This window comes from Homalodisca vitripennis, unplaced genomic scaffold (assembly GCF_021130785.1).
Source record: "Homalodisca vitripennis isolate AUS2020 unplaced genomic scaffold, UT_GWSS_2.1 ScUCBcl_4479;HRSCAF=10665, whole genome shotgun sequence".
Lineage (NCBI taxonomy): Eukaryota > Metazoa > Arthropoda > Insecta > Hemiptera > Cicadellidae > Homalodisca > Homalodisca vitripennis.
This window is the reverse complement of record NW_025780596.1, coordinates 13,756-38,129: the sequence shown is the minus strand read 5'-3', so window position 1 is coordinate 38,129 and position 24,374 is coordinate 13,756. Positions and strand designations below refer to the sequence as shown.

The 24,374-nt window shown below is 32.0% G+C and overlaps 1 protein-coding gene across 1 annotated transcript; it reads left to right on the top strand.

Moving 5' to 3' along the window:
• Positions 1–9,987: 9,987 nt before the first annotated feature.
• Positions 9,988–24,056, top strand: LOC124372952 (UDP-glycosyltransferase UGT5-like). The gene is given in 6 exon segments (XM_046831366.1): positions 9,988–10,990; positions 13,470–13,499; positions 13,501–13,693; positions 21,685–21,835; positions 23,348–23,475; positions 23,853–24,056. Coding segments are annotated over 6 exon segments (1,464 nt in total). The 5' UTR covers positions 9,988–10,192; the 3' UTR covers positions 24,017–24,056.
• Positions 24,057–24,374: the final 318 nt, after the last annotated feature.

Here is a 24,374-nt window from a genome sequence, read left to right as displayed (position 1 = left end):
CTCTATTGGGGAAGATCTTTACAAATACCTAGTGGGGATGGCAAAATAAACCTGCAAGATGCACCTACTTGCCTGTAAAAACAACACTGAACAGAATAAAACAATACTTCACTAAAATAAAAAAAAACAAATAATAAGGCGAATTATGAACAAGTACAAAAAAGTATTATTATATACTTGTTATGTCAAACAGTATTTCTCGAGACTTATTCCTTGCTTTAGCAAGACCGTGTCTGTAACTTATACAAGTATGGATTGTTTTTTTATATACAGGGACCCAGAAACCTCTACCAATATTTTCAGGTATTATTCCTGACCCGCCATTTTGTTTTTTTTACTTAACTTTTTTTATTCGAGAACGGCTTGTTTTAATGGGTTGAAATTTGAAAAATAGCTTTATCACATAAATGCTTAATCACATAAAAAGTATCAATGTCTTAGAAGCTTTACTTTCAAAAACTTCCTGAAAACTGTTGGCACAAATATGTAAAAGATTGCAAATATAAAAAGTCACATTTATTACATTATAGCTCAACAATTTAATTAAATATACATATACTTTACATAATTACAAGTTCTATAAAATCTGTTAGTAAATAAGGGAGAAAATGCACTTTAAAACCCAGTACTAAACAATATCAACTCTGACTATGTGACAGCACTGTTTTGTGAGCCACAACAATCAGCTGTTTTAATTTTAGCTGCTTTAATGAGCTGATTATATCACTATATACGTTGAACTGTGGTCATAGTGTAGTTACCTATTGCAATATTTAATTTTATTTGGTATAAAGCTTTATCACTTAAATGCCTAGTTACGGAAAAAATTTAAATTCTTATGAAGCTTTATTTTTAAAATGGCGGCTTCCTCAAAATTTATATATGTATATTTTATATATATATACCCGGAAATTTGTGCTTTTATTTCATTTTCAGACATTAACATTGCCAATATTCGATTTAAAAAATATCAATTTCATTTCAAAATATTGTCTACCATTTAAAATTTTCATCCATTTTGCAGCAGATAGTATTTATTTATTTAGACAAAATTACTCTTAAAAGATTTATTTAGGATCAAAGTATTCATAATATAATTTTATTCCTTCTATGTGTGCAAGAGATTTCGCAGATACCGAAATTTTCTCGTTAGGGAACTTTGAAGGAAGAAAGTGTTTTTACATTGATCGGGACATTTACCGTTATAGTATTTTCTAGATGTGACAACACTGAGCAAATGTTAAGTGTCAAGATCCAGGTATGTCTCAAATAAACTTATAGTTATATACTGTAAATAGCCAATTTCAAAGACAGGGTGAAGAACTGGTAAGATTTTTTTAAGGAGAAGCCGATTCCCTTTTAAGCCTTACTCTGTCAGTCCTCATGGGCCACTGGCCTGTGCGAGGATCTTATCAAACAGAATAAGGGGGAGAGTCGATACAGCACAAGGTCGATGGTACTGATAAAAGTGCAACGGTCACAGACAGGATTCGAACCTGCGCTATCTCTAACTTAGACTGAAAGTCCAAAATCTTAGACCGCTCGCAATAGGCACTCCGAAGCATTAGCGTTAACGTTTTTAACGTTAATGCTTTTAATATGGTATTTTTAAGTCATTGGTATTTTATGAAATAAGCCCCGGGGAAATCGTTCGAAAAAGTAAGTGGTAAAATTGTTTTGGTTCTGATTATAAACTACAAGGAAATTCAAGCTAGGAGTATTAAAAAAGAAAGAAATAACTGTGTTACTAAGTTTCTAAACTTTCTTAATATATAAATATTATGTATACATATAATAGAAACATTTTGTAGCTTATAGGGCATTTTCACTGATTGTATATGAAACTGGGCAGTGAAAGCAAAATTTGATATAGTTTTATATTTGGATTTTCGATTTGTATGAACCCAATTGGAATATACAGATTACAAAAATCCAATTTTACTTTAATATAGTGAACACTGATATTTCTTGTGCGATAGGGATTCCAATGAAGTTGTTCTGTTCTTCCATTATGTATTTTATTTGTACTAATGGTACCTACTACTATCATAACAAACATTTCGTATCAAATTACTGACGAAGATATGTCATTGAATAACCACCTCAGTAGAGGCTCATTTAATAATTAGGAAAATTAATTAAGTTATTTAAAAGAACGTAGAAAACAAGCTTGGGAAAGGTAGGACGACAGCTCAGGACCCTAAAATTGCGAAATGCTGTCCCTAATTGAAGCGAATTGACCCAGTAACTGGACCCCACACAGATAATACGATTTTACATAATTCTTATGCAGCGCAATAGTGGAGTGAAAAACTTATTGTCATAATAAATTATGGTGCTAATTATGTGATTTGGCTATTTGGTAATGCACAATATAAATACTATTTGCAAATCATTATTGTTTAATAGTAACTGCTATATTTGTATATTAATGGAGTTTGAAACCTATTTTGACTCAATATTGCCAGTGGATGTTCAAGCGTCGCTAAAAACCGTTAAGGGAATATAAAAAAGATATATTCTATACAATAATTACAATAATATATATATATATATATATATATATATATATAATATATATATATACTATTTTAGTACAATTAATTATTTCCTTACAGAAACTTCACTAGTGAGACACAATGAACTTGTATTGGCCTCTAATAGGCATATCTGTACCACCGGGTGCTTGCTTTATATCAGAGGATGACAACGCAATTACAGGTGTAACACAATATAAAGCTATAACAAGTTGATTACGAGTTTAGCACAAATTAGAATAGAAAGCTAATAACAAAGTTCGCAGTTCTGATGCTTGATCACAAGTAAAGTAATACTGGGTTTGAAATTTTACTGATATCTTCGATATTTAATTTTATTTTTATATTCTTCTATCTAATGTATGAACCTCCTTTGTAAGGGAAATCTTACAGAAACTAAAAATAAAATAATGCTGTATTTATTACAATAATATATGGCAAATTTTATAGATACACATGAAATTAAATTAAAACTAAAATACAAACTAATGCTTAGCCTTTATTATAATAGTATTAAAAAGACCATTAACCAGAAACGTACACTTTACTGACGTTAACGGAATCCGCTAATATTGTGGGAGGTCCTATAAATGATAGTACTAGGTTTGGCCGTCGGTTATTGCTATGAACAGTTTTTCCAGTGCGACTCGTATTATTTTATGTTTTTGAGTTTTGAATGGATATTTGGTATTTTCAAAACATTGATAAAGTGATCTATAAGAGCGTATATTAGTTTGTAGAAATAATATTGAATTATAGAGCAAGAAAAACATACTCGCAAATCCATAGTTAGATGCGAATAAACCACGGAATTGTTCACTTACTGTTCTCAACATTAGTAAAATGTGAGAGTCAATAATAATTTGTATTAGAGATGTAGCCTTGAAAAGTGTTTGATAAATAGATATACAATAATAAACCTTTTTAACATTTTTTGATCTTTTTTATTTCGTACAATGTACATTTCAAATTCTAGGAATTCATCTTCAGGAACTATTAAATTAAATAAGGAGTATACGAATTAAATTGCAATGATTGTCAATCCACTATATTGGAAAAGCCGGCCGATCCCTCAAAATTAGATTTAATAAACATATAAAAGCATTGGAAACATCATCAAATTCAAAATATGCAGATCATTTAAATAACACCGGCCATAATTACACTAACATCGAAAATAATCTTGAAATTTCACACATTCAAAAAAAGTCGCCTATTGTCAATTTTAGAACGTTTAGAAATTTACAAAAGTACAAAAGTGCCAAAATTAATCATAATATATTATTAAATGACAAAGATTTTCCAACAAAAAATTTATTATTCGTTAGACTTTTAAACAATATACATTGATCACATATTAAATTAAATACAACAAATTTAGCCACCAAGGTAGTTAATTAAAACACATGACAATTTGGTTTTAATTATTTATTTTCATAATTTACCTTAACCTAATAGTACTTGAAGATGAATTCCTGGAATTTGAAATGTACATTGTACGATTTAAAAAAAGATAAAAAAGTGTTAAAAAGGTTTATTATTGTATATGTCATGATTTGTAGTGTGAAGTGAGCAGACGTCTGGAGCAGCAACATCGACGTAGGGCGCACAGCCAAATCCCTTATCGTTATATAGTGTTACGATACAGAATCAAAGCCCTTCGCTTCACGTTTGGAAGCAGACTTTAAACGTTTGCAAGTAAATATCCAGATAATGATAATGTTTGGTTGGTTGTTGGTAATAAAACAATGTACAAATGGTTTGAATTTTTTAGATGATTAGAAGACAACTCAACATCTCTTTTATAAGCTAAAACCGACTACAGTCATTAAGTAACTTATTGTTAGTAATTTTATTAATTTATAGAGTTACACGATACCGCTGACCCACTGAATGAATTGAATTGAACTAAATTAAATAGTTTTATTTGCTTTAAACAATCTTATTCGCTATAAAATAATTTATACAAATTTATATAGTGTTATTTATTAAAATAATTTTATGTTGAAATAAATTGATATTCCTGAATAACGAAAATAAATTATGAAATCATAAATTTAATCATATTAGTATATTTTAACCTATATATCATTCAACAACCTAATAATTAAGCAATGAACATTTGCGCGCAGATTCTTTGAAACTTTTAAATAATTTCCCCCAAAATAATTGACTAAGTTAGTGTTACGAGAATTTTCCAGATAAAAGGAACCTCCCATAAAAAGGGAATTTGATCGAACACTCAATAAACGATGACTGAATAGCCTTTGAATATACTTTGCGAACTGTAATATATAATGACAATATATTACAAAAAGAAATTGATTATCCCTTCCACACGTGCTTTGTATAGCACATGGAATTGTATTTTTTTGTAAAATTTTTGGAAAATAAGGTGTTTTGTGAACTGTGAACTCGAGATTCCTGACAGTAACAACTGGGATAATAGGTGAATAGCGCTGCTGGAGAAAGAGCACTCAGTGGGTTGGGTCAATTTCTTTGAACCGGGCGTGGCGCCCCTCTTACATGAGCGGTGGATGAACGCTGTGACCTTCTCCACTTGACTTGAAAGTTCTGGAAGCTCCAGAAGTGAACTTGTGAAGTGACAGAATTAGAGTTAAATACTCGTGATCGTGACATATGGAAGTCTGTTAGTAATTAATAACAGCGTAGTGTTAAATAGACTCGAATGTACGTAACTAGATAGACAATATAGTTAATAGTGGTATTGTGACAGTATAGATCAGTGACTGTTTTATAAACAATTAGTTTATTTAAAACCAGCCAAGTTTGTAAATATTAAGATTCATACAAATTTAGTGGATTCAATATTCGCCGAGTGTTTTATTTAAGCAAACCCGTAACAATAGATTTTTTCATAAAAATCTGTTGGCACTTGGGTGCTTGCTTTTTCAATGTAGTTTTCATGGCCAGAATAGTTAAGTATATTGACAAACAACGATTTTATCCTCTTTTTCTTTAATTTTTATATATTTTTCAAGTGGATATCTAATGCTGTTCCATACAAAAAGATAGGTACCGTATTTTTAGATTCTATAAAATATTTGTACACAGATATTTGAGTTTGAGTACTAAAACAATTTTAGTCTGCAGAACTCTGACCTGCATTAATACATTTTCTTTTGTAGCATTTCAATTTGGTTTTTCCAAGTTAAGCCTCTGTGAGTTGTCATTCTTATATAATTACATGTTGTATTACATTACTAGTTCTATAGTGTTACACTCTCAATCAGTTTTCCAATTGAATTTTAGAAATTTTGACCCTTGTGGTAATTTATTACTGGACTAGTGCTAATTACATTTTTTCGAGGTTAACATGAATATGAACCGTTTTCTGTGGATTAACAATAAGATCCATATTATGAAACCATTTATTTACTATGTCGAAGTCACTTTTTATTATTCCTTGTGCATTAAACAATGTCTTGTGGGATTAAACTAGGAGCATGTCATTAAAATATCCAAACATTTTTACTTTTTGTGCTTTATAAAATATTTTGTTTATGTAAATGTTAAATAGCAAATGACCAAGGTTATTGTAGGAGTCCCTTGAGGGACTCTCCACTTACTGTACGAGTATTTTTGTATCACTATAAAAGTCTGATATTGTTACTGTGAAGGGTCTATTTTTCAAATAAGATTTTACACACTCCAGCTGTCGACAAACCACTCCTATGTCATTCAATGCGTCATTCATCAAGGCATAATCAATAGAATAAGAGGTTTCTAATAAATTAATAAACGTACAGAATGCATGGCAGCCTTAATTTGTGTATTGAGATGATTTCTGAATATATTTAGACATTTTTACTCCTTGATTTTTCTTAACGCATATGTGCTCTGATTTTCATTTGACATTCCTTTAGGTATTTATTAATTTTTTCAACCGTACAGGGTGTTCATTTGAAAACTTATATACAATAGACTAATTCTAATAGACTTATATCCCAAGTATTATATTTGTTCTGTTTTTCGAAATGGCCGGGTCCTTCACAATGGTGCAGTTTATTAACACTGTCTCAATAGGTCAACTTGTGTAAATTTACCGAATATAATTTCTCTCAATTTAAAGCATATTATAAACAGCTTGTTACATAAAAAATGTTGTATTAATTTGTTTCATATGTTGTAAACACTGCATTTTGCTGGTCAAATCATAGGAATAATTAAAAATATGTGAAACAGGATCTACCAATGCGGCGAAACATAGTTTATAATGTACGTTAATTTTGGTGTGTAATCACTCATTAGATATTTTTTATTTATATTTCTATATAAACTTTAAACTTAATTATTTTTTGAGATTAAGGAAAACAAAATTTGGAGATAGGAATAACGTTGATTGAAAATTGTTAGTTTCTGAGAATAAGCCTTTCAATCTGAATTGCTATATTCTAAAACGAGCTAATTATGAAATTTATATCTTAAAATAAAACGGAGGATACTTTTGTTATCTTTTAGAACAGGAGTTTTTTCCGAGAATAGACCTTTAAACCAAATACACATACACGCTGAAGAAAAATGCTGTTTTATTAGGTCCCTACAAAATATGAAATGCTTGTACCGGTCGTTGCTGTTATTTGCTGTCCAGTAATAGCAGGCGGTGAGTTCTTGGCCCATCAGTGAATGGATATCGGAGACGTGTCGGCAAGAAGGATGATAAACCATTTTGCTGTAATAATAATATGTTATGTAGATAGTATTGATTTATTGAGAAAAAAAGTAATCTTAATATACGGTAATCATATTTAATCCACAAACGTATATGCAAGAGATACATAAAAACCGAATTTAAAATGTTTAATCGACATTTTCTCGTTAGGGAACAGCGAGGGAGGAAAATATATTTGCCTTGATGGGGTAATTTACCGTGATAGATTTCTCTACATGTGACAAACACCGATCGGATGTTAAGGGTCAAGTTCCGGAATCCTATTTATGAAAGTTTTTGCAGTTAGAGTTGTTTTGTCATATTTAACAATGAGAAATGGGCGTTTTATCATACTATAGCCTGTACTGTTATCCAGACTTGGAACAGTGCTGTGGTTTGGCAGTGTTTTAAGAAATTTGGTAGATCCTAGAATTTTCCGTCAGGTAGCGTCCAAACAAGCTCATAGTTATATACTATAATTAGCCAATTTCATAAACAAGGGGAATAAGTGTTTGGATGTAAGTTTTCAACGTTAATGCTTTTAACATGGCGTCATTGTGTGATCAGTACTTTGTGAAAATGTTCGGGGAAATCCCACGGTGAATCGTTCGCAAGAATAAGTAACCAATTGTTACGGTTCTGATTATTAACTAAAAAAAAAGAAATTCTAGCTAGGAATAGTAAGAGAGAATGAAACAGTTGTGTTACTTTGAAAATTTATATAAGTGTTACTTATATAAATATCATGTAGTAATGGCTACAACGATTTTCTCTATGTAATAGAAAATGTTTTTAACTTATGAGTACTCATCTAATTAAATATGAAATTGGACAGTGAAGCATACCTATCGTATCTATAACCAGATATAACTGTCCACTCATTGTTGTCTCATTTGTTCTTCAGGATAAGTATGTGTAAATACAGTCCTGAGAACATAATAAGTGGAGGATTCTTTACACGGATAGATCTACATGTTATATTTTTAGTAAGAAATAGGTTGTTTATAATTACTCTCTAATATATTAAAACAAAATATTATTACTGTATATAATTTTCTCCGCAATAAGATTTAAATGATTACACACAGTTAAAATCTGTATACCTGCCAGGTATCTATTTCGTGTTTCACTTACACTTGAGTTTTTCCTCCATGTGGGTAAAAATGTCCAGTGATTATTGTCATACAGCTAAAAGAAACTGAAAAAGTCTTAAATTGTAAAAGTTCAACAGGTCAATAAAGTTATATGATACAATTGAGATTTTGACGTTTTTCTAACGATATTTTCAAAAATGTTAGTTGATCCCTCACGTTACACTACACTCAATGCAATATTAGTTGTACCTGTTGACTTTACTTTATTAGCCACGTATATATTTTCCATAAAAATAATGTCTTGTATCTCTAACTTATCATGGATTTATGTGCTGTAATATTTTACACGTGGCACGTGAACAGACTAAGGTCGTTCTCAAACCTGTTTTCAAGGCCCACTTCTACACGTCTTCCTCGGGTGTGCAAAGTGCAATTAAAACTTTTATTTTTCCTTTAACCTCGTTTTATTACTATATTTATCTGTTTCAGAAACCTTCCAAGAACACAAATTGTAGCTGATTTTGAATAATAAAAATAACATTTCGTAACTTATAATATTGTTAAACGAAGATATTGCTGTTACTTTATCGATCAACATAATAAATCGTAATACTCTTAATGGCCTTATTAAGATTATTAGTGATAAATCTCTGTTATATCAAAATTTATGTTTTCCTTATACAACGTGTAACTAATACCACAAAATTTATTCTATGGTTTTGTTTTAGTGTGTAAATAAGGAGATACTACAACTAATTTTACGCCAGACACGCCAGTTTGTTGGTTTAACCAGTTTACATGCTTAAAAACGAATAAGTTATCTAGCTGTAAACAAGAGTATTGGCGTACATGCAGGAGCAATCGTATTATATCCAAATAAGAATTTAGGTCTATAGAATTAATACAAAAACTGTCAATCAAAGGTAGGCAGTATATTGTTCTTAATAGTGATGGTACAAGTAATTATCGGTTTCCCTAATAATTCAAACGCGATACTTTATAATACTTAATATTTGCTTGATAATTTATTAGGGTTTTAACAAGATAAACTTGATACATTTTCAAATTAACAACTTATAATTACATTATAATGTTTTATCAATAATCCTCTGTGAAATGCAATCGTGCATAACAATAAAAAAGTATTAGTCAAAATTATATTAACGAGAAAGTTAGACACCTCCGTGCCAAGCTAATCTATCAACAATGTAACACCAGTGTGGTTTGAAGCCAGTGCAGTCAGCTCCAAGGTCTGATAAAAAAAATTAAAAGTCGGTGCTTACATTAGAAATGTATTCTTAGTACATAAGTTTAAGCAAAAATAACACTGAAATACTGATATAGATGAAACTGTCCCATAGTACCTTTAAAATCTATAAATATCACGTTTAATTAAGAAACAGTTTAATTAAAATTTAATAAAATTATATTATTACGTAGTACATACGTATATCGGAAATATACGCATTCGAGATATTTAAACTATTACTTTCACTTGAACAGTATTCATTTTACCTCTAGATATTTGCAATTGTTATTAATTCATTTGCGTTTATTACGTGTTGCAAACAACATCTTCTTCATTGTTTTCCATAACTATTTCCAGAATGCACCCCAAAAGTTATATATTGATGAAGCCCTCCCACAAGGAAAAACTGAATGCCAGTCTTGTACAACTGTATAAGAGAGTGTGGAGACCGGTTCCGCATCAGTCAGTCTCAGCAGGACTGGGCGGCACATCGCGACGTGAGACCTGCCGTACCTTAGTAGCTTGTCGTAGTTCATCCCAACATTGTCATATATAGTGGGAGAATTTGGCGAGTGTTTCCCAACACTGATGTTACTATCGGAGATTACGCATTGATCGCAGTCAAGTTCTATTAAAAACAATGTATTCCTTCCTAGTTTTCGGTTGCTTCTTGGGTTCCGCTCTGTCTGCGAATATCCTCGCTGTGTTCCCCCATCCCGGCAAGAGCCACTTCGATGTCTTCGAGCCTCTCGTCCTGGAGCTGGCCGCCAGAGGACATCAAATGACCGTCATGAGTTTCTACCCCCAGAAGACCCCGGTGGCCAACTACACCGACATCAGTTTGGTGGGGACCTCCCCCTTGAGGCTAAACAGGGTTAAGATCGGAGGAGGGGATGATACGGTGCCAGACACCTTCTCTGTGTCCAACGTCGGGCTTCACCTGTGTTCTAAGATCTTTAAGTCTAAACCTGTCCTCGATCTGCTGGAGTCGGACGCCCGCTTTGATCTGATCATTTTAGAAATGTTTGACTCGGACTGTTTCCTTGGCCTCGTGCATAAGTATAAAGTGCCCCATATAGGGTTCAACTCCGCCAAGACGAGCCCGGATCAGGACAGGACTGTCGGGACGCCGAATTATCCCGCGTACGTGTCCCACATCAACCTGCCATTTACTAACCGCATGGGCCTCTTCCACAGAGTGATCAATGTCGCCTACACACTCATGCTTGCTGTTGAGAGGTTCTTCGTGCTCCTATGGGAACAAAGAGGGTTCTATCAGTTGATGGGTGAGGGGGTTCCGCCCCTGGAACAGTTGGTACACAACGCTAGTTTAATACTCGTCAACACTCACTTCTCACTGCTGGGGAGCCGCCCTCTTGTTCCCGCGCACATCGAGGTTGGAGGGATACACATCAAACCCGTCAAACCTCTCAGTAAGGTAAGCTTTTTTGTGGTACAAGCCAAATCCTTAGATTAATCACTTATAAAATAACAATATTACACGTTCGTGCCAAAACATTTAAAACATAGAATATATCTTTATATCTTACATTCTATTCAAGCAAAGTGTTCTGTAATATATTCTACAAATTGTCGATAAGTCACATTAGGATCCTTTAATACCACCTCTTTCTTTTTGAACAAATATGATTTATAGTGGTTGTGATTTTTATGGTTACCTTATACGCGTGGTTTTAAGAAAGCAAACCTAGTATTAGGTGGATTTGCTCATATTTGCCACTCACTTTTACTAATCTTCTAACACAATAAAAACCTAGTTTATATTCTGAAAACTTAAAACAATATCGATCATAGTATAGTATACCTGTACATGAGTGCTTGTATGTATGTAAGTATAGGTATTGATAAATATAACGACCGAGTACATCTGTTAGATATTTATTTAGCGTGCAATTGTATTAGGTAAATGTCTAAATATATATTAAAAATATTATTTTTCAGGTCCTTAGCTTCAAAAAAGTTATTTTTATTAAACAAAAAATAATTTAGAGACCACTATAAAAGCTTGATTTCATTTGTACTGCGATATTGCATCCCATTCAGTGCTTAACAAAATCACAGACACTACACATTTGAAAACATAACATATAATTAAAGAAGTAATAATTAGTTTTTATTAATTTAAAACTCAATAAATACCAATTTCAATATTGATAAGTTGGGAGTTTTGATTTAAATTTTGTAAACTGTAGGACATAAATATATCCATAAAATATTTTTATTTTAACAATTTTTGACGTTTGGGATTATAAATTACAGTAACTAATATTTTTGGCAATGAAGCTACACTTTTGCTACAAGAAAGCTTTTTTCAAAAGTTCTCTGGCTTTTGATTATGTTTTAACTATTTATAGCTCATTAAATAATGAAAAATGTACTAACCTTGTTTGCATACAAATTAATTTACATTAATATACAACTACAAGTTTTAAACTAGACGTTTCCTGAATTACCGTATTCCAATTAATTGTGAATGAAGTATGTAGTGAGAAGGGAACAGGCGTTTTGCCATTTTCTGATATGATTTATTTTACTGCAAAGAAAAGAACCTTTTTATTTCAACATTATTTTGTTTTTAAATTTTCCAGACAATTTATAGTTCCGTTTATTCCATATTTTAGTAATTTCGGTCGGTTAATTTTGTCTCCAGTACTTGTCAGAATATTGTCTTGAAACCACCTGGAGCCATGCAAAAACTGTGAACAGATAAGTCGTGTTTGTAATACTTTTTTCTGTAAACAAATTAAAAAATTTAACATAACGAAATTAAGTACAATTTGTAAATAAAGCGTCTCGTGTTGGTTGTATAAAATTACGCCAGCTGGTTTATAACAGTGCTGACCGTTAGTGAAGGTCATAATTTATAATGATTGCAGTGATTATGGAGAAACCTTGAAATTCCAACCTGAGCTTTAGTTTCTGTTTCTAAACTGCTCCTTATTCCACTTTCCGGTAGTCAATTCGTATTGTATCTATGTATTATATCTAATTCACTGTCATAAATAATTTAGTTCAGATTAGGTTCCAATCGAAATTTTGATGAAGCTTAGGGACACATAAATTTAAAATAAAATAAAATAAAAATTCAATGAAATAAATATATTTAACATGCTGAAAAGATAATGGATGAGATCTCTTCTCTGTCTGTATACATTAGGCAAGACATATTTGAATTATATATATATATATATATATATATATATATATATATATACATATTTAGAAACAATACAAACTAGTCGTTGGAATTTTTCATCTTTATACGATACAATAACGAAATAGGCCAATAATGCCGTATTTCAGTAGTTTTTAATTTAATTTAAATATTATTTGACAAAATAGTAAAAACCTTGCTATTGTCATATTAAGTTTGCATTATGGGTTTAATCAATTTCACAGCAGTATTGAAGGAAAACAAATTGAAAAAAAAATCCAAATAGGTACAAGATCAAAATTGTATCAAGTTAAAATTATATCCATTTGAATAGCAGTTCAGTTTGGTAAGTTGTTATACTACATATTGTATGTCACTTTTTAAAAGGTCCATTATAAACACACAAGTCCATTTTTAGGGACGTAACGAGAACTTTTGAGCCCCCGATGTACCAACAGTAAATAGTTTGGTGAAACTGTAATAGTTTATAAATTTTAATAATAAACCCTAATAAATTTGATAAAAAAATAATTCTTGATAAATGTTATTTAGATTTGTTCTATTTACAAAATTAAGACGGCAGGAAAGAATAGGACGAATAGCAATATTTTAACCAAGTTATAGTCTGAAGAAATTATCCTTAACCTCTTTATACGCTTACTTCTGAATTATGTTCTGAGCCTAAGCGCGGGTCTCGGATATTTGACTAGCGGATATTAACTATTCCCCTTACTTCTTACAGGACTTGAACAACTTTCTAAACGAGTCAACCGGAAGGGGCCATCATCTTTTCCATGGGATCGGTGCTAAAGTCATCTTCATTTCCGGTGAACAAAAGACAGGCCATCATGGAGGCTTTCGCCGAGTTACCGGTCCGTGTTGTCATGAAGTGGGAGAACGAAAGTCTGCCCGGTAAACCTGACAACGTGATGATCAGCAACTGGTTGCCTCAGCGAGACGTGCTGTGTAAGTTTTAAACAATCAACACGTTTCACAGTATTTCCAGTAAATTATACGGAATCTTTTTGTTGGTTTGCTTGCAAAACTTTGAATGGTATTAGACTCTGATACACGACTGTACTATGACGGAATGGAATGATGGAGCCGTGAATCGACAAAAAGCAGTAGTATGTCACAATGACGCTGCCTACCTTCGTTAACCAGACGTGATCCCGCAGTAAGCAGTGTCATGTTTGTCTATTGTTCATTATTATAATAAAGAGTAGATTTTTATTCATCAAAATAAGAGAGATTCCTACCGTTTCAGTTTATTTCTAAATGCTGTACTGTTAATTGCTTCTTCTTACTATGAAATGGTTCCATAAAGAGCTAGTTGTAGTTCTGTCATATAAGATCAGTGTTGAATTTCAAAAACTTTAGCGCACTTATATATTTCGTTTTTATTTTTAGGAGTATACTTTTTAATTATTCAAACAATAAAGTGTAGAAGTTATCGATTTTTCAGAATCACCAATAAAAAAAAAAAATAGATGAGAGTTAGTGATATCTTTAAAACGAGACATCTACCATAATTCTATCACTAGATTACGATCTTAAAAGTGTCTGAAGTTTAACATTGTTTTTATCGGGTAACATCCAGAAGATGTATTGCAGTCGGCTGTACATTGGCCCCCTAAACCTCCACTATAAGGTTAAAGTCTGTTATAAAAGCCATATTAGTAAAGTTGTCTTGACAGTAGGCATTTCAGATGTGTGTACGTCAAAACAATGAAAAATCAACTATGAACAAAAAAATACCGAAACCGGAGTAAAGGCCATAAATATACACTTTGGACTTTGGCTATTTATCGTAGCAACAAGAAAAACTAACGTTGGCGTCGGAAATACAATTCACTCACACCTGAAGTTCCATACACGTCCAAAACCTACGTGATTGCGCTCGAAGCCGCTATTATAGTAAGTCTAGTAAGTTTATACGCTAAATTTGTACACAATATATCAACATAAGATGCTTCTCAAAACAAGATTAACAGCAAGGCAACTCAAAATTGAAGGTAGCAAAGCCCCATATATACGATGCAGACCTTACCTGCGGTTTGTTATCTGCCATTTCTCTGCCATTTCATACAGTAGTGACTTGACACGGCCTCTGCAACCGTCTACTAAAACGTTAGCACACATCAAAGGGCACTTTTTAATCACGTTACCAATAATTACCATAAGGTTTTGCCCTTTAAAAAATGCAGATTGTAGCTGATGTAGCTTCAACCATACTTCTTACAAGAAAGCACTTAGGATTGGGTCACTTTCACGTAGACTCATCACAGCAACTATTACAAAAGTCTGGTGTAGCAGAGTGTTAGTTATTTTCCATTCGAATAGTCTTACAGAAAACACATTTCCAGTGAAAGCTCTACAGCTAAGAATGAGGGTGAATAAAAGCGCAACAATGAAATACACGAACTACATGAAAAATATGTTTAGTACATAACTGCCAAACTTCGTCCTCCGTAAATACTCCTGACAATTTTCTCTCTATATTTTAACTGGTTCGCCTATGTATCATCATACACTATCAGAAAGTCATTCTTACAATAACAAGTAAGCAAATACATTGAAGTATAACCATACTGAGATTATTTCTGTACTTAGAACAAATTTGATATTTTTTCTCTCTAGTTAACATTGAGTCGTACATACTACGCTCCTTTACGAATTGTTGGGAAATTAATAATGTGGCTTTTCATTCCTTTTAAAGTCAAAACTTTCACTACACTATTCAGTGTGGAATGTTTTAAACATTCGCTTGTAAGCATAGATGCTTCTGAAATAGTTGAAATTTGAAACACGTTTTGAAATTTCAGTAATATGTTGTAGGAAGGATGGTGGTTATGTATACTATATATCAATTCCACGTAGTCATTTGATTGCGATATAAATAAATTATAAACCACGACTCAGTGGTAAATACCACTCCTAGATATGTTAAGATATTAATTATTACAATTATTTACTCGTTAAATTAAGATTATAATTTTAAAATTATCGTGTGAATATGAAGAAGGGATGAGAGGCAAATTACTTTATAACTATTGTAATTTGTCTGATAGTTCCTCCTTAGTGCGTATAAGCTATTATTACTTTTACAGTGGTCGGGTATTAAGATTGTACGATACATGAATATACAATTACCTCTAATTGGACAGTTAACATTTTACTGCTTGCTTGATGATGAGAAATAGTTTTAATATCCCAGTAAAAAAATACACGGAATACTTTCATATTAACCAGAAATGAAAAAATTTAAAACAAGTCAAAGCACCCTAATTTCAAAAATTGTTAAGTTGCGTTACTGCTTATTTAAAACCGCATCAATCTCTACCAACTCCAATGCGATAAGTAGCTTACTGGACACGATGTCAAGCCGATTGATCGCAACATGCGTCATGAATCAGTTGGAAAAGGTCTCTTTGGTTTCCTCATAAACCGTTGAACCTTTGATACATTGGACGGTCAATTGTGTATCAATCTGTCCAGTTACCAAAGTCAGTTAATGGAGATGTCTTTTTATTATTATTAATAGTCGTAATGATAGCAAAGAAGTTTTTTATAATACATAATATGATATATATATATATATAAATAAATAAAAAATTTTCAATATTTCTGTAGTAGAATACCAGGACGTAGGATTACGTAAACCTACGTGATGACAGGCTTCTCAATGTATGCATGCAAAAATTCAAATATAAATCACATTTTTTTCTTAAAATCCTGAGGACAGACAGACAGACGAATAATTATTTAGAAAGTAGATTTCTACATTTCCCGGCAGGCAAAATGGAAATTGTGTCATTTAAATCTTGCTCGAGAGATCTTGGGGATAGTTTTTTGCCTTGTTTCCATCCAGTTTACACGTCATAAGATCAATATTATTAACGTTCAGAGCCAAATACCATGAAGTAACCTTCACCAAATCTGCGTTCAAAATTTAAAGTCAAAGGTCAGATCCGTTTGAGATATCGTGCGGACAGAGTCACAGATAGCCAGAGAGAGACAGAATGAAATGTTTCCAGTCCCATGATTGATAGGCTTCGCTAACGATCAGCCCTTATAAGTAATTCCTATGTTTTTTTTTTAATATTATTACGAGTACTGAAATGAAATTTATTTAAATATTGTGGACAATATATCTCTAATTTTCTCTTTATTCTCAATGATGAGTTTTAAAACCATGGAAAAACTATATTTTTAATATACATTTTTTCAATTATTGGTGTGAAAAAAATCTAAATGGTTAATTAAAGCAGTATGTTTGATAGAGAGCTGTATCATACGGAAGGAATATGAGCATAGTTTGCAATGATGTTAATTCTGCATATTGCAAACACACGAAACGTTTTCCAAGTACTAAAGAATCTTGGATTAAATTTTAGATATAAAATAGATTCATCATTATTGCAAAACATATAAAATGCAATTATTTCGAATTGTCTTTCGTGTTGCAATCATATACAAATAGACAGACAAACAGACTGAAATGAATTTTTTTTCTAGTCCTTTAGAATGATAGGCTTCTCAGCCAATTAGAAAAGCTTACAATACCCATATAGAGTATATATCAAACCAAAGCGCAGTTTAATATGCAATACCATGTTTGAAATGTAATGCATTTTTAAGTGTTAAGTTAACAGCGCCCGTCTATGTATTTGTTTCTAAACCACGCAGAGTTAATGAGTTGGATCAAACAGGTGTTTAAACAGTCCTGCAGGAGGGAGGCGGATGGTTACCCATTCCCATACATTAATAATGTGTTTGATGTGCTTATTAATGAAATGTATGCGTTTGTTGCTGAGTTTAATCGAGGCCGGAGCATTTATTCATATTAGTATGACAAATCACAAACGTTAAGCGATTCAGTGATTAACTATTTGGTTAAACTTTAGATGAATTCGATTGTATGCTACCTTTCACTTGCTTAAGAACTGCTGATTTTAATTATACTTAATTTATATGTGATTTTATTCCAATAGTGTCTTTGGAAAATGTTGTAAATTTAATGTTTGTCTGCTGTTACGTAAGAAGTCTTTTAGATTAGTAAAAAAAACAAAGTTTTCGTGGGCGCTCACACATGCAAAATTATATATCAAATTTCAATAGAAATCAATGAAATGTATTAAAAATTAACATCCTGATACAGGTTAGTCATATCACACAAAAAACACAAGAGTAATATTACCAGAAAGCTTTGAGCATACGTTTGCGGCGAGTGCCTCTATAGATTTGAAATTGGCTCGCGTAATCTTGCAGTAGCCGTGAACACAATAGCCAGCTGCGCCGACCTCTAGATCATAGCTTATACAATAGGGCCTCCTACTATCCGGAATTCAGCTTCTGGTAGGATAATTCCTGCTAGGTTAGCAAGCAGAAAGCGGAGGTTGTGGGGGAGTCGTTGTGCAGCGATCGGGTATAGTGGACCGGGAAGAAGTGAATGTACATTGTCTAGGATTAAGTATAATTGTTAGGGAACTTTTCGGAACCATATCTAAATTATTAGTTTATCTTTCGTCACCAAAGCTGGTTAGGTTTGGATAGGGGGAATCTAGTGGCGGATCCACGGTTAATTATTATTCCTCTGGAAGGTGCCCTCTTCCGGTTGCGACGACACGAGGTTGCACGTTGTCTACCATGTCTAGTTACAAATAAACAGACAGTTTTAGTTGTGCTGTTTTAATTAGTTAATGTTTTTACTGTACATTCTTTTAAGTGGAATAAAAAGAGTTCATTATAAACATAGCAAGGTGGGATAAAACCTTAGGAGAGTAACCTTTACTTTAAACGTTATATGGAGTTGTAGGACAATTTACTGAATGCACGTCATTTACACTTATTCTTTTTCTGATTTAAGGTATATAAAACCTTAAGAATGATAATTAATTAAAGGTTAATTAATTGTTCAGAGAAAGAGAGAGAGACCAGAGGTATTACGAATACTGTTCTTAAAAATTAGGCCGTGGCTTTCAGAAGTGAAGTTTGCCAAATATAGAGTATTGTACTCTCAGAAGTTTTCAGGAGCTGGTAAATTCAGAACGGCCTACTCGTTGATTTGGTGAACAATTAAATCTACCTTGATTTGTGTCTTTTTAACTAAAAGTTCTTGTTTAAATTATTCGTATACGATATTTTGATACTTTTATGAAGAGTTTAATATGATATCGAGTAGTTTTAAACTATTATTTTACAGAATGAACAGAATTATACGCACAGTGTTGTTACGGACTTGATAAAGTGTAAGGCAAGAATCTGAATAGGGCCCTTATAAAATTCCAAAGTTGCAAGAAATCATACTGGCGTCTGGTAGATGTGTCTTTAGGAGGGGGCGCAATACTTTACAGATTACAAATGTATTTTAAATTATATATTTTTTAGGAATTATGAGTGTTAAAGTTTACCGGAATTAGAACATAACAGGTCATATAACTCCTACAAAAACACACCTATCATAAAATAGATTTCACATTTGTATTTCTAATGGTGAAGTTGTCCAAAATGATATGCCACATGAGACTCCTTTTACTTTCAAAAATGTCTAACAAAATCCAAGACGGCATCGTCATAGCTCCTAAAAGTTCGCTCCCAAACTACAGGCACCCCATTGCATGCGCTATTATGATAATTTGACTTTTAAGGAGTATATTGAGATTTTACCTCTTCCTTTATATATCTTTCGAGATGGTCATTAATTGATATCCAAAAGATAAATTAATCAATTATGGAGCTCGTATTGTGCTATGTGGGTATGTTGGGTATGTTTTACAAACAAAATTACAATACAGGTATATTAAAATGTACAATATTATACAGGTAATTTTCCCAAATACCTAATTACAGTTGAGTGTGTGTAGCGTTTTAAAGCTACATTGGTTTATTTTTTATTTAATAAAAAAATTAAATTAAATTAATATTTTGGGAACGAAATATTGGGATTTAATTTTAAATTAGATTGTGAGAAATTAGGGTAAAAAACGAATATGTAATCCTTAGGCAAGTTACTACTGGTAGTTTTAAATTGTTAGGAAGGCGGTTGACTGCCTTGAATTGATTAGAACTTGTTACGGCTATTGTTCTCCTTGTTTGATGCAGCTGGACCAATGAGAGAACACCGCGGATGTCCAGCAGAACTGATTGGAGGGGGGAGTATATATAAGCGCCAACTCATAATTTTCACCCTTCTTTTGGTAATTTTCGTGAATTAAGTAGATTACAGTGTGCCGTGTTTCTAATTTTTTTTCCGCGAGGGATTTTGAGGTAAGCACCAAATTCATTGTACGTTTTATTGAAATAGTCTTCCAGATCTGATATTAAATTAATTTTGTTGCCTTTTTTATTGGAAAAAAATTATGGTTGCCTGTAAAGTCGGTTTTACGGGCGAAGATTTTACGTGACAACGTCTTTTTCTCGGTAGAATATTTATTGATATGAATATTATTAAATTGCACAATAGGAACAAGGAATTGAATGAAAATAAGAATTGCACAAATTTTAACTATAGAAATATATTTTGTTTACTAAAACATTGTACATAATTTGAAATTAATTAAAATTTGTTATTGTAAATGGTAAAGTTAAATAAAACATTTACTAAAATTGGAATTTGAAATTCTTGCTAAACACAGTTAAATTCTAACTCCGCGCGTGGTGATTGGTCGGTTTAGTTCGTTTGTTTGGTCGCACTGTTATGACAGGTTAGAGGTTATAATTTGTTATTTTAAATGTTTGACTAGCAATACGCGCTGTTTCTTCTCAATCGACTGAATTACGATTGATTGCAGAGTGATTTAAACTAATAATTTACTTAACACTATCAACATTTGTCAATAGTATGACATAACCTATAAACTCAGTTTCTCAACTTTTGTGTCAATCTAACAATTAATCAATCAATCATCAATCAATCATAGTTTACGATAATGAAATATCAGTGTACAATTATTTACCTTTATTGTTGTAGTTGTTGTAAATGACGAATCTAAGCACTCCACATTTTCACGAATAAACATAGTTATTTGCTTTATCCCGTGCGGCGGACCCACAGTTATCTGCTTTATCCCGTGCGGCGGACCCACTGGACGGGCATCGTAACGTTACCGGGCGTTACACTTTTTCATGAGTGACTCCGAGCCGCAACCTAATTTAAGACGTTGTCACGTCAAAAATTAAATTTATAGAAACTACAGAGCAATCTGCATGATTAATTCTCGATGAACAATAGAGCATAATAGAATCATACAAGTTACATTTGGTTCAAAGTTGCAAGAAAGGTGAATTAAAATTGAACTTTGTTAATAACTTTAACTGAAAGTTGGAAATTTAGTAATTTATTAGTACTTAACTGGAACTGTTTTATTGTGAATTATTAATTGGAAATTAATTGAACATTAATAATTGTTTGAGAGATTTGTAATCCGAATTGCAGGGACTTGAAAGTTAAGGTTCAACTAGTGTAAAGAGAAGTTTAAATTTTTATTTTTAAAATGTGAATGTACTTAGAAGTGAACATTTTAATTTTAGTTATTAAAAGTGGTATTAGATTTTTATTTTAAAACTTTATTATTTTATTTTAGAAGAGAGCTCTGATTTTTAGTTTGATATATTTGATTAATATTTTTATTTCTTGCCAAAGGAATTTTTAAATTTACTAAACGGTTTGTCAATTCTTTATGGAAAATAGAGTGATGAAAATTCTGGAACGTTGAACTTATTAATTTGCCAGTTTAAAATAAATCCATTATTTTAATTTAGAACTGTGTGTGTTTTTTTCTTAAGACAAACCAGATAATATTAAATAGTTTAAAAATCTAGTAATAAATTTTGCTGAATATTCACTCAGAGCTTACTAATCAAAAAAATTGTATATCGTCTTGGATGTCTAAATATTAATATCTACAATCCGAGTCGTTATAGTGTGTAACAACCATCTTTATGTAAATGTTCAGCCCATCCCAAAATAAGGGCGTTCATGGGACACGGTGGGTTGCTGTCAACCGGAGAGGCGATAACCTCTGGGGTCCCCATGGTGCTCATCCCCATGTTCAGGGACCAGGGGAACAACGTGGCCCATCTGACTTCCCTGAGAGCCGCCGTCAAGCTGGATTATGACTACATCTCCAAGGAGACTGCTTGAGGCGCTCCGAGCTGTCTTATTCGATTCCAGGTATCACAATAATTACAATAATCCACTACTAAACAATTTTATAATTACTATATACTTTCAAGCAACAATAAAAGATACTTGTAAATATAGTATTTCATAAAATTAAACAGATAAAAGTATTTTTGAATTTAAAACATAATTCAGACCCCTCAATATAAAAAAGGATAGAATTGAGTCATACAAGCAGCAAACAACTTTATAGACTTTGTTGTTTATAATTATGTTATTTGAAGATGTATTTTAGAGCATTTATTAATGAAACCTGATTGTATGAACCTTGGAGTGCATAAATCTTTTGTTGTAATCACACATAAATTTAACAAATCTTCAAACTCTAAGATAAATCTAGGTACGAGTACAACGATAATAACTTTCTGTGTTAGAGTAGCCCTGATCTGCACATATACAATTAATTGATAGCAGCACAAGCGGTCAAACAGTTCAAAAGGACATGTTAATATTATTTAATTACAAAAGAAATGTTTTAAGATAACTCTAGTTCTTTTGCACATTTTCAAGTTTCTTTGTAATAAAAAATACATCCAAGCAGTAAAAAATATAATGCAAATTTATAGAAGAATATATTATTTATAAAAAACTAAATCTACAGAAAGGTAATATTTCTATATGTAAATATGGAACCAATTTAGCACTAACTTGCAAATCCAACTCGATAAGCTTGATTGAAATATTTTAAACATATTGACAAGGGATCAACAACACAAATCACATCGCCACAGTTAATCTGCAAACTATTTCGTAGTCAAACTGGAATTTCAATTGGAACAAACCTGCTTTGACTGGGATGAAAGGAAGATAATTAATTGCTAAATGATAGCACGAGCGTTTAGCTTTTGTATGAATCGATGCAACATGCTTTGTGGGGAAACAATTAACTTTAGACAAACCACATGTGATTGAAAACTGATTGAATAGTGTTGGAAATATAATAATTAGATTTTTTTAACCTACAAACATTGAAAAGCTAGTTTATGTAATGTAATTAAATATATACTAAATGGCGTTTGACACTTGAAACACATATCTAGTGAAAGGTGAATAGTATTACAAGAGTACACCTCAAATTTAAACAGCAGCTTAAAATTTTAAGAAGTTATCATTCCTATCGAAATATTCTTGAAAACTCTCCAATAGGTTTTATAACACAATATAAGTTTTTCACTGATAAACCTGGATATTCTATTTGAAATGTTGTTACAAATAACCTAATTATTATTCAAACATATATTTTTGTTTGAGGAAGATTTAGAGGGCCATAGATACGAAATGGGTACGTTAAAATATTCTTATAATAAACATCTCATGGTCTTATTGGTCCACGTGTACTCTGTATAATTATCTAATTCTACTTATCTCTGTTTGTCTCAATTCTCAAAAATTATAGCAATATTACAAAATGTGTCTCAACTCCCTCCATATTTCAGTTACCGAGAGAAGGCCAAAGACCTGTCAGAACGGTTCACGGACAGGCCAATGTCTCCACTGGACACGGCGGTTTATTGGACAGAGTATGTCCTGAGACACAAGGGTGCCCGCCATCTCCGCTCACCAGGTTTGTAATATACTCAATCATCATAGATACATTCATATTTTACATAAAAAGTTTTTAAATGTTCAGTTAAAAGGTTTTTTCTGGGTAGGGTATCTCAAACTGAGAAGAATACCTCTTTTTCCCCTTTACATTTGCAAATAGTGAGTCAAAAAGCGACTCATATATTCAAACAAAGGCTCCTTGTGTATTAATGTATTTATGAGAAGTACCTATAATTCTAATTTTCTTTGTTAATATATTTAAAAAGTTGTTAAGAGTCCAAAGTTAACCCTGCCAATTAATGATATTATTTTGGACTTGTATCAACGTTGTATCAGTAATCTACACACTTTTAAGACATCATGATTTTGAGTAAGAATGTTGTTATTCGTGTACAGCTGTGGATATGCCGTGGTACCAGCTTTGGCTGCTAGATGTCGCGGTGGTGCTGTTGGTCTGTCTCGCTGGTCTTCTGCTAGTGATCTACTGGCTTGCTCGACGCTATAACTTGAAAATTCCACACTTTCTTCAACTTGGCTCATCGAGGAAGAAGATACAGTAGTCTTTCTATGTTTCATTAAATAAATTTATACTTTTTATAATATGAGTTTTATTTCCTTTCATTCAGCTGACAAAGAAAATAATAATTCAAGTATTCTATCGGTAAGACGTCTATGAACAACTATTCAAACTTTTCTAAAACCATAATTACGTTATCCATGCTCTATATTTGGATACGTTATTATTATCGATCACAGAGATATTTAGTTAACCATCATTATACTATTTTGGTACCATATGTATACCATTATCATGATTTTTAATTTATAAAAAATTTTTTAAACGAGATTTATAAATAAGATTGACAGACTAAACTTATAGTACCTACAGCTCAGAATGCATAGGAAGTATACATTCAA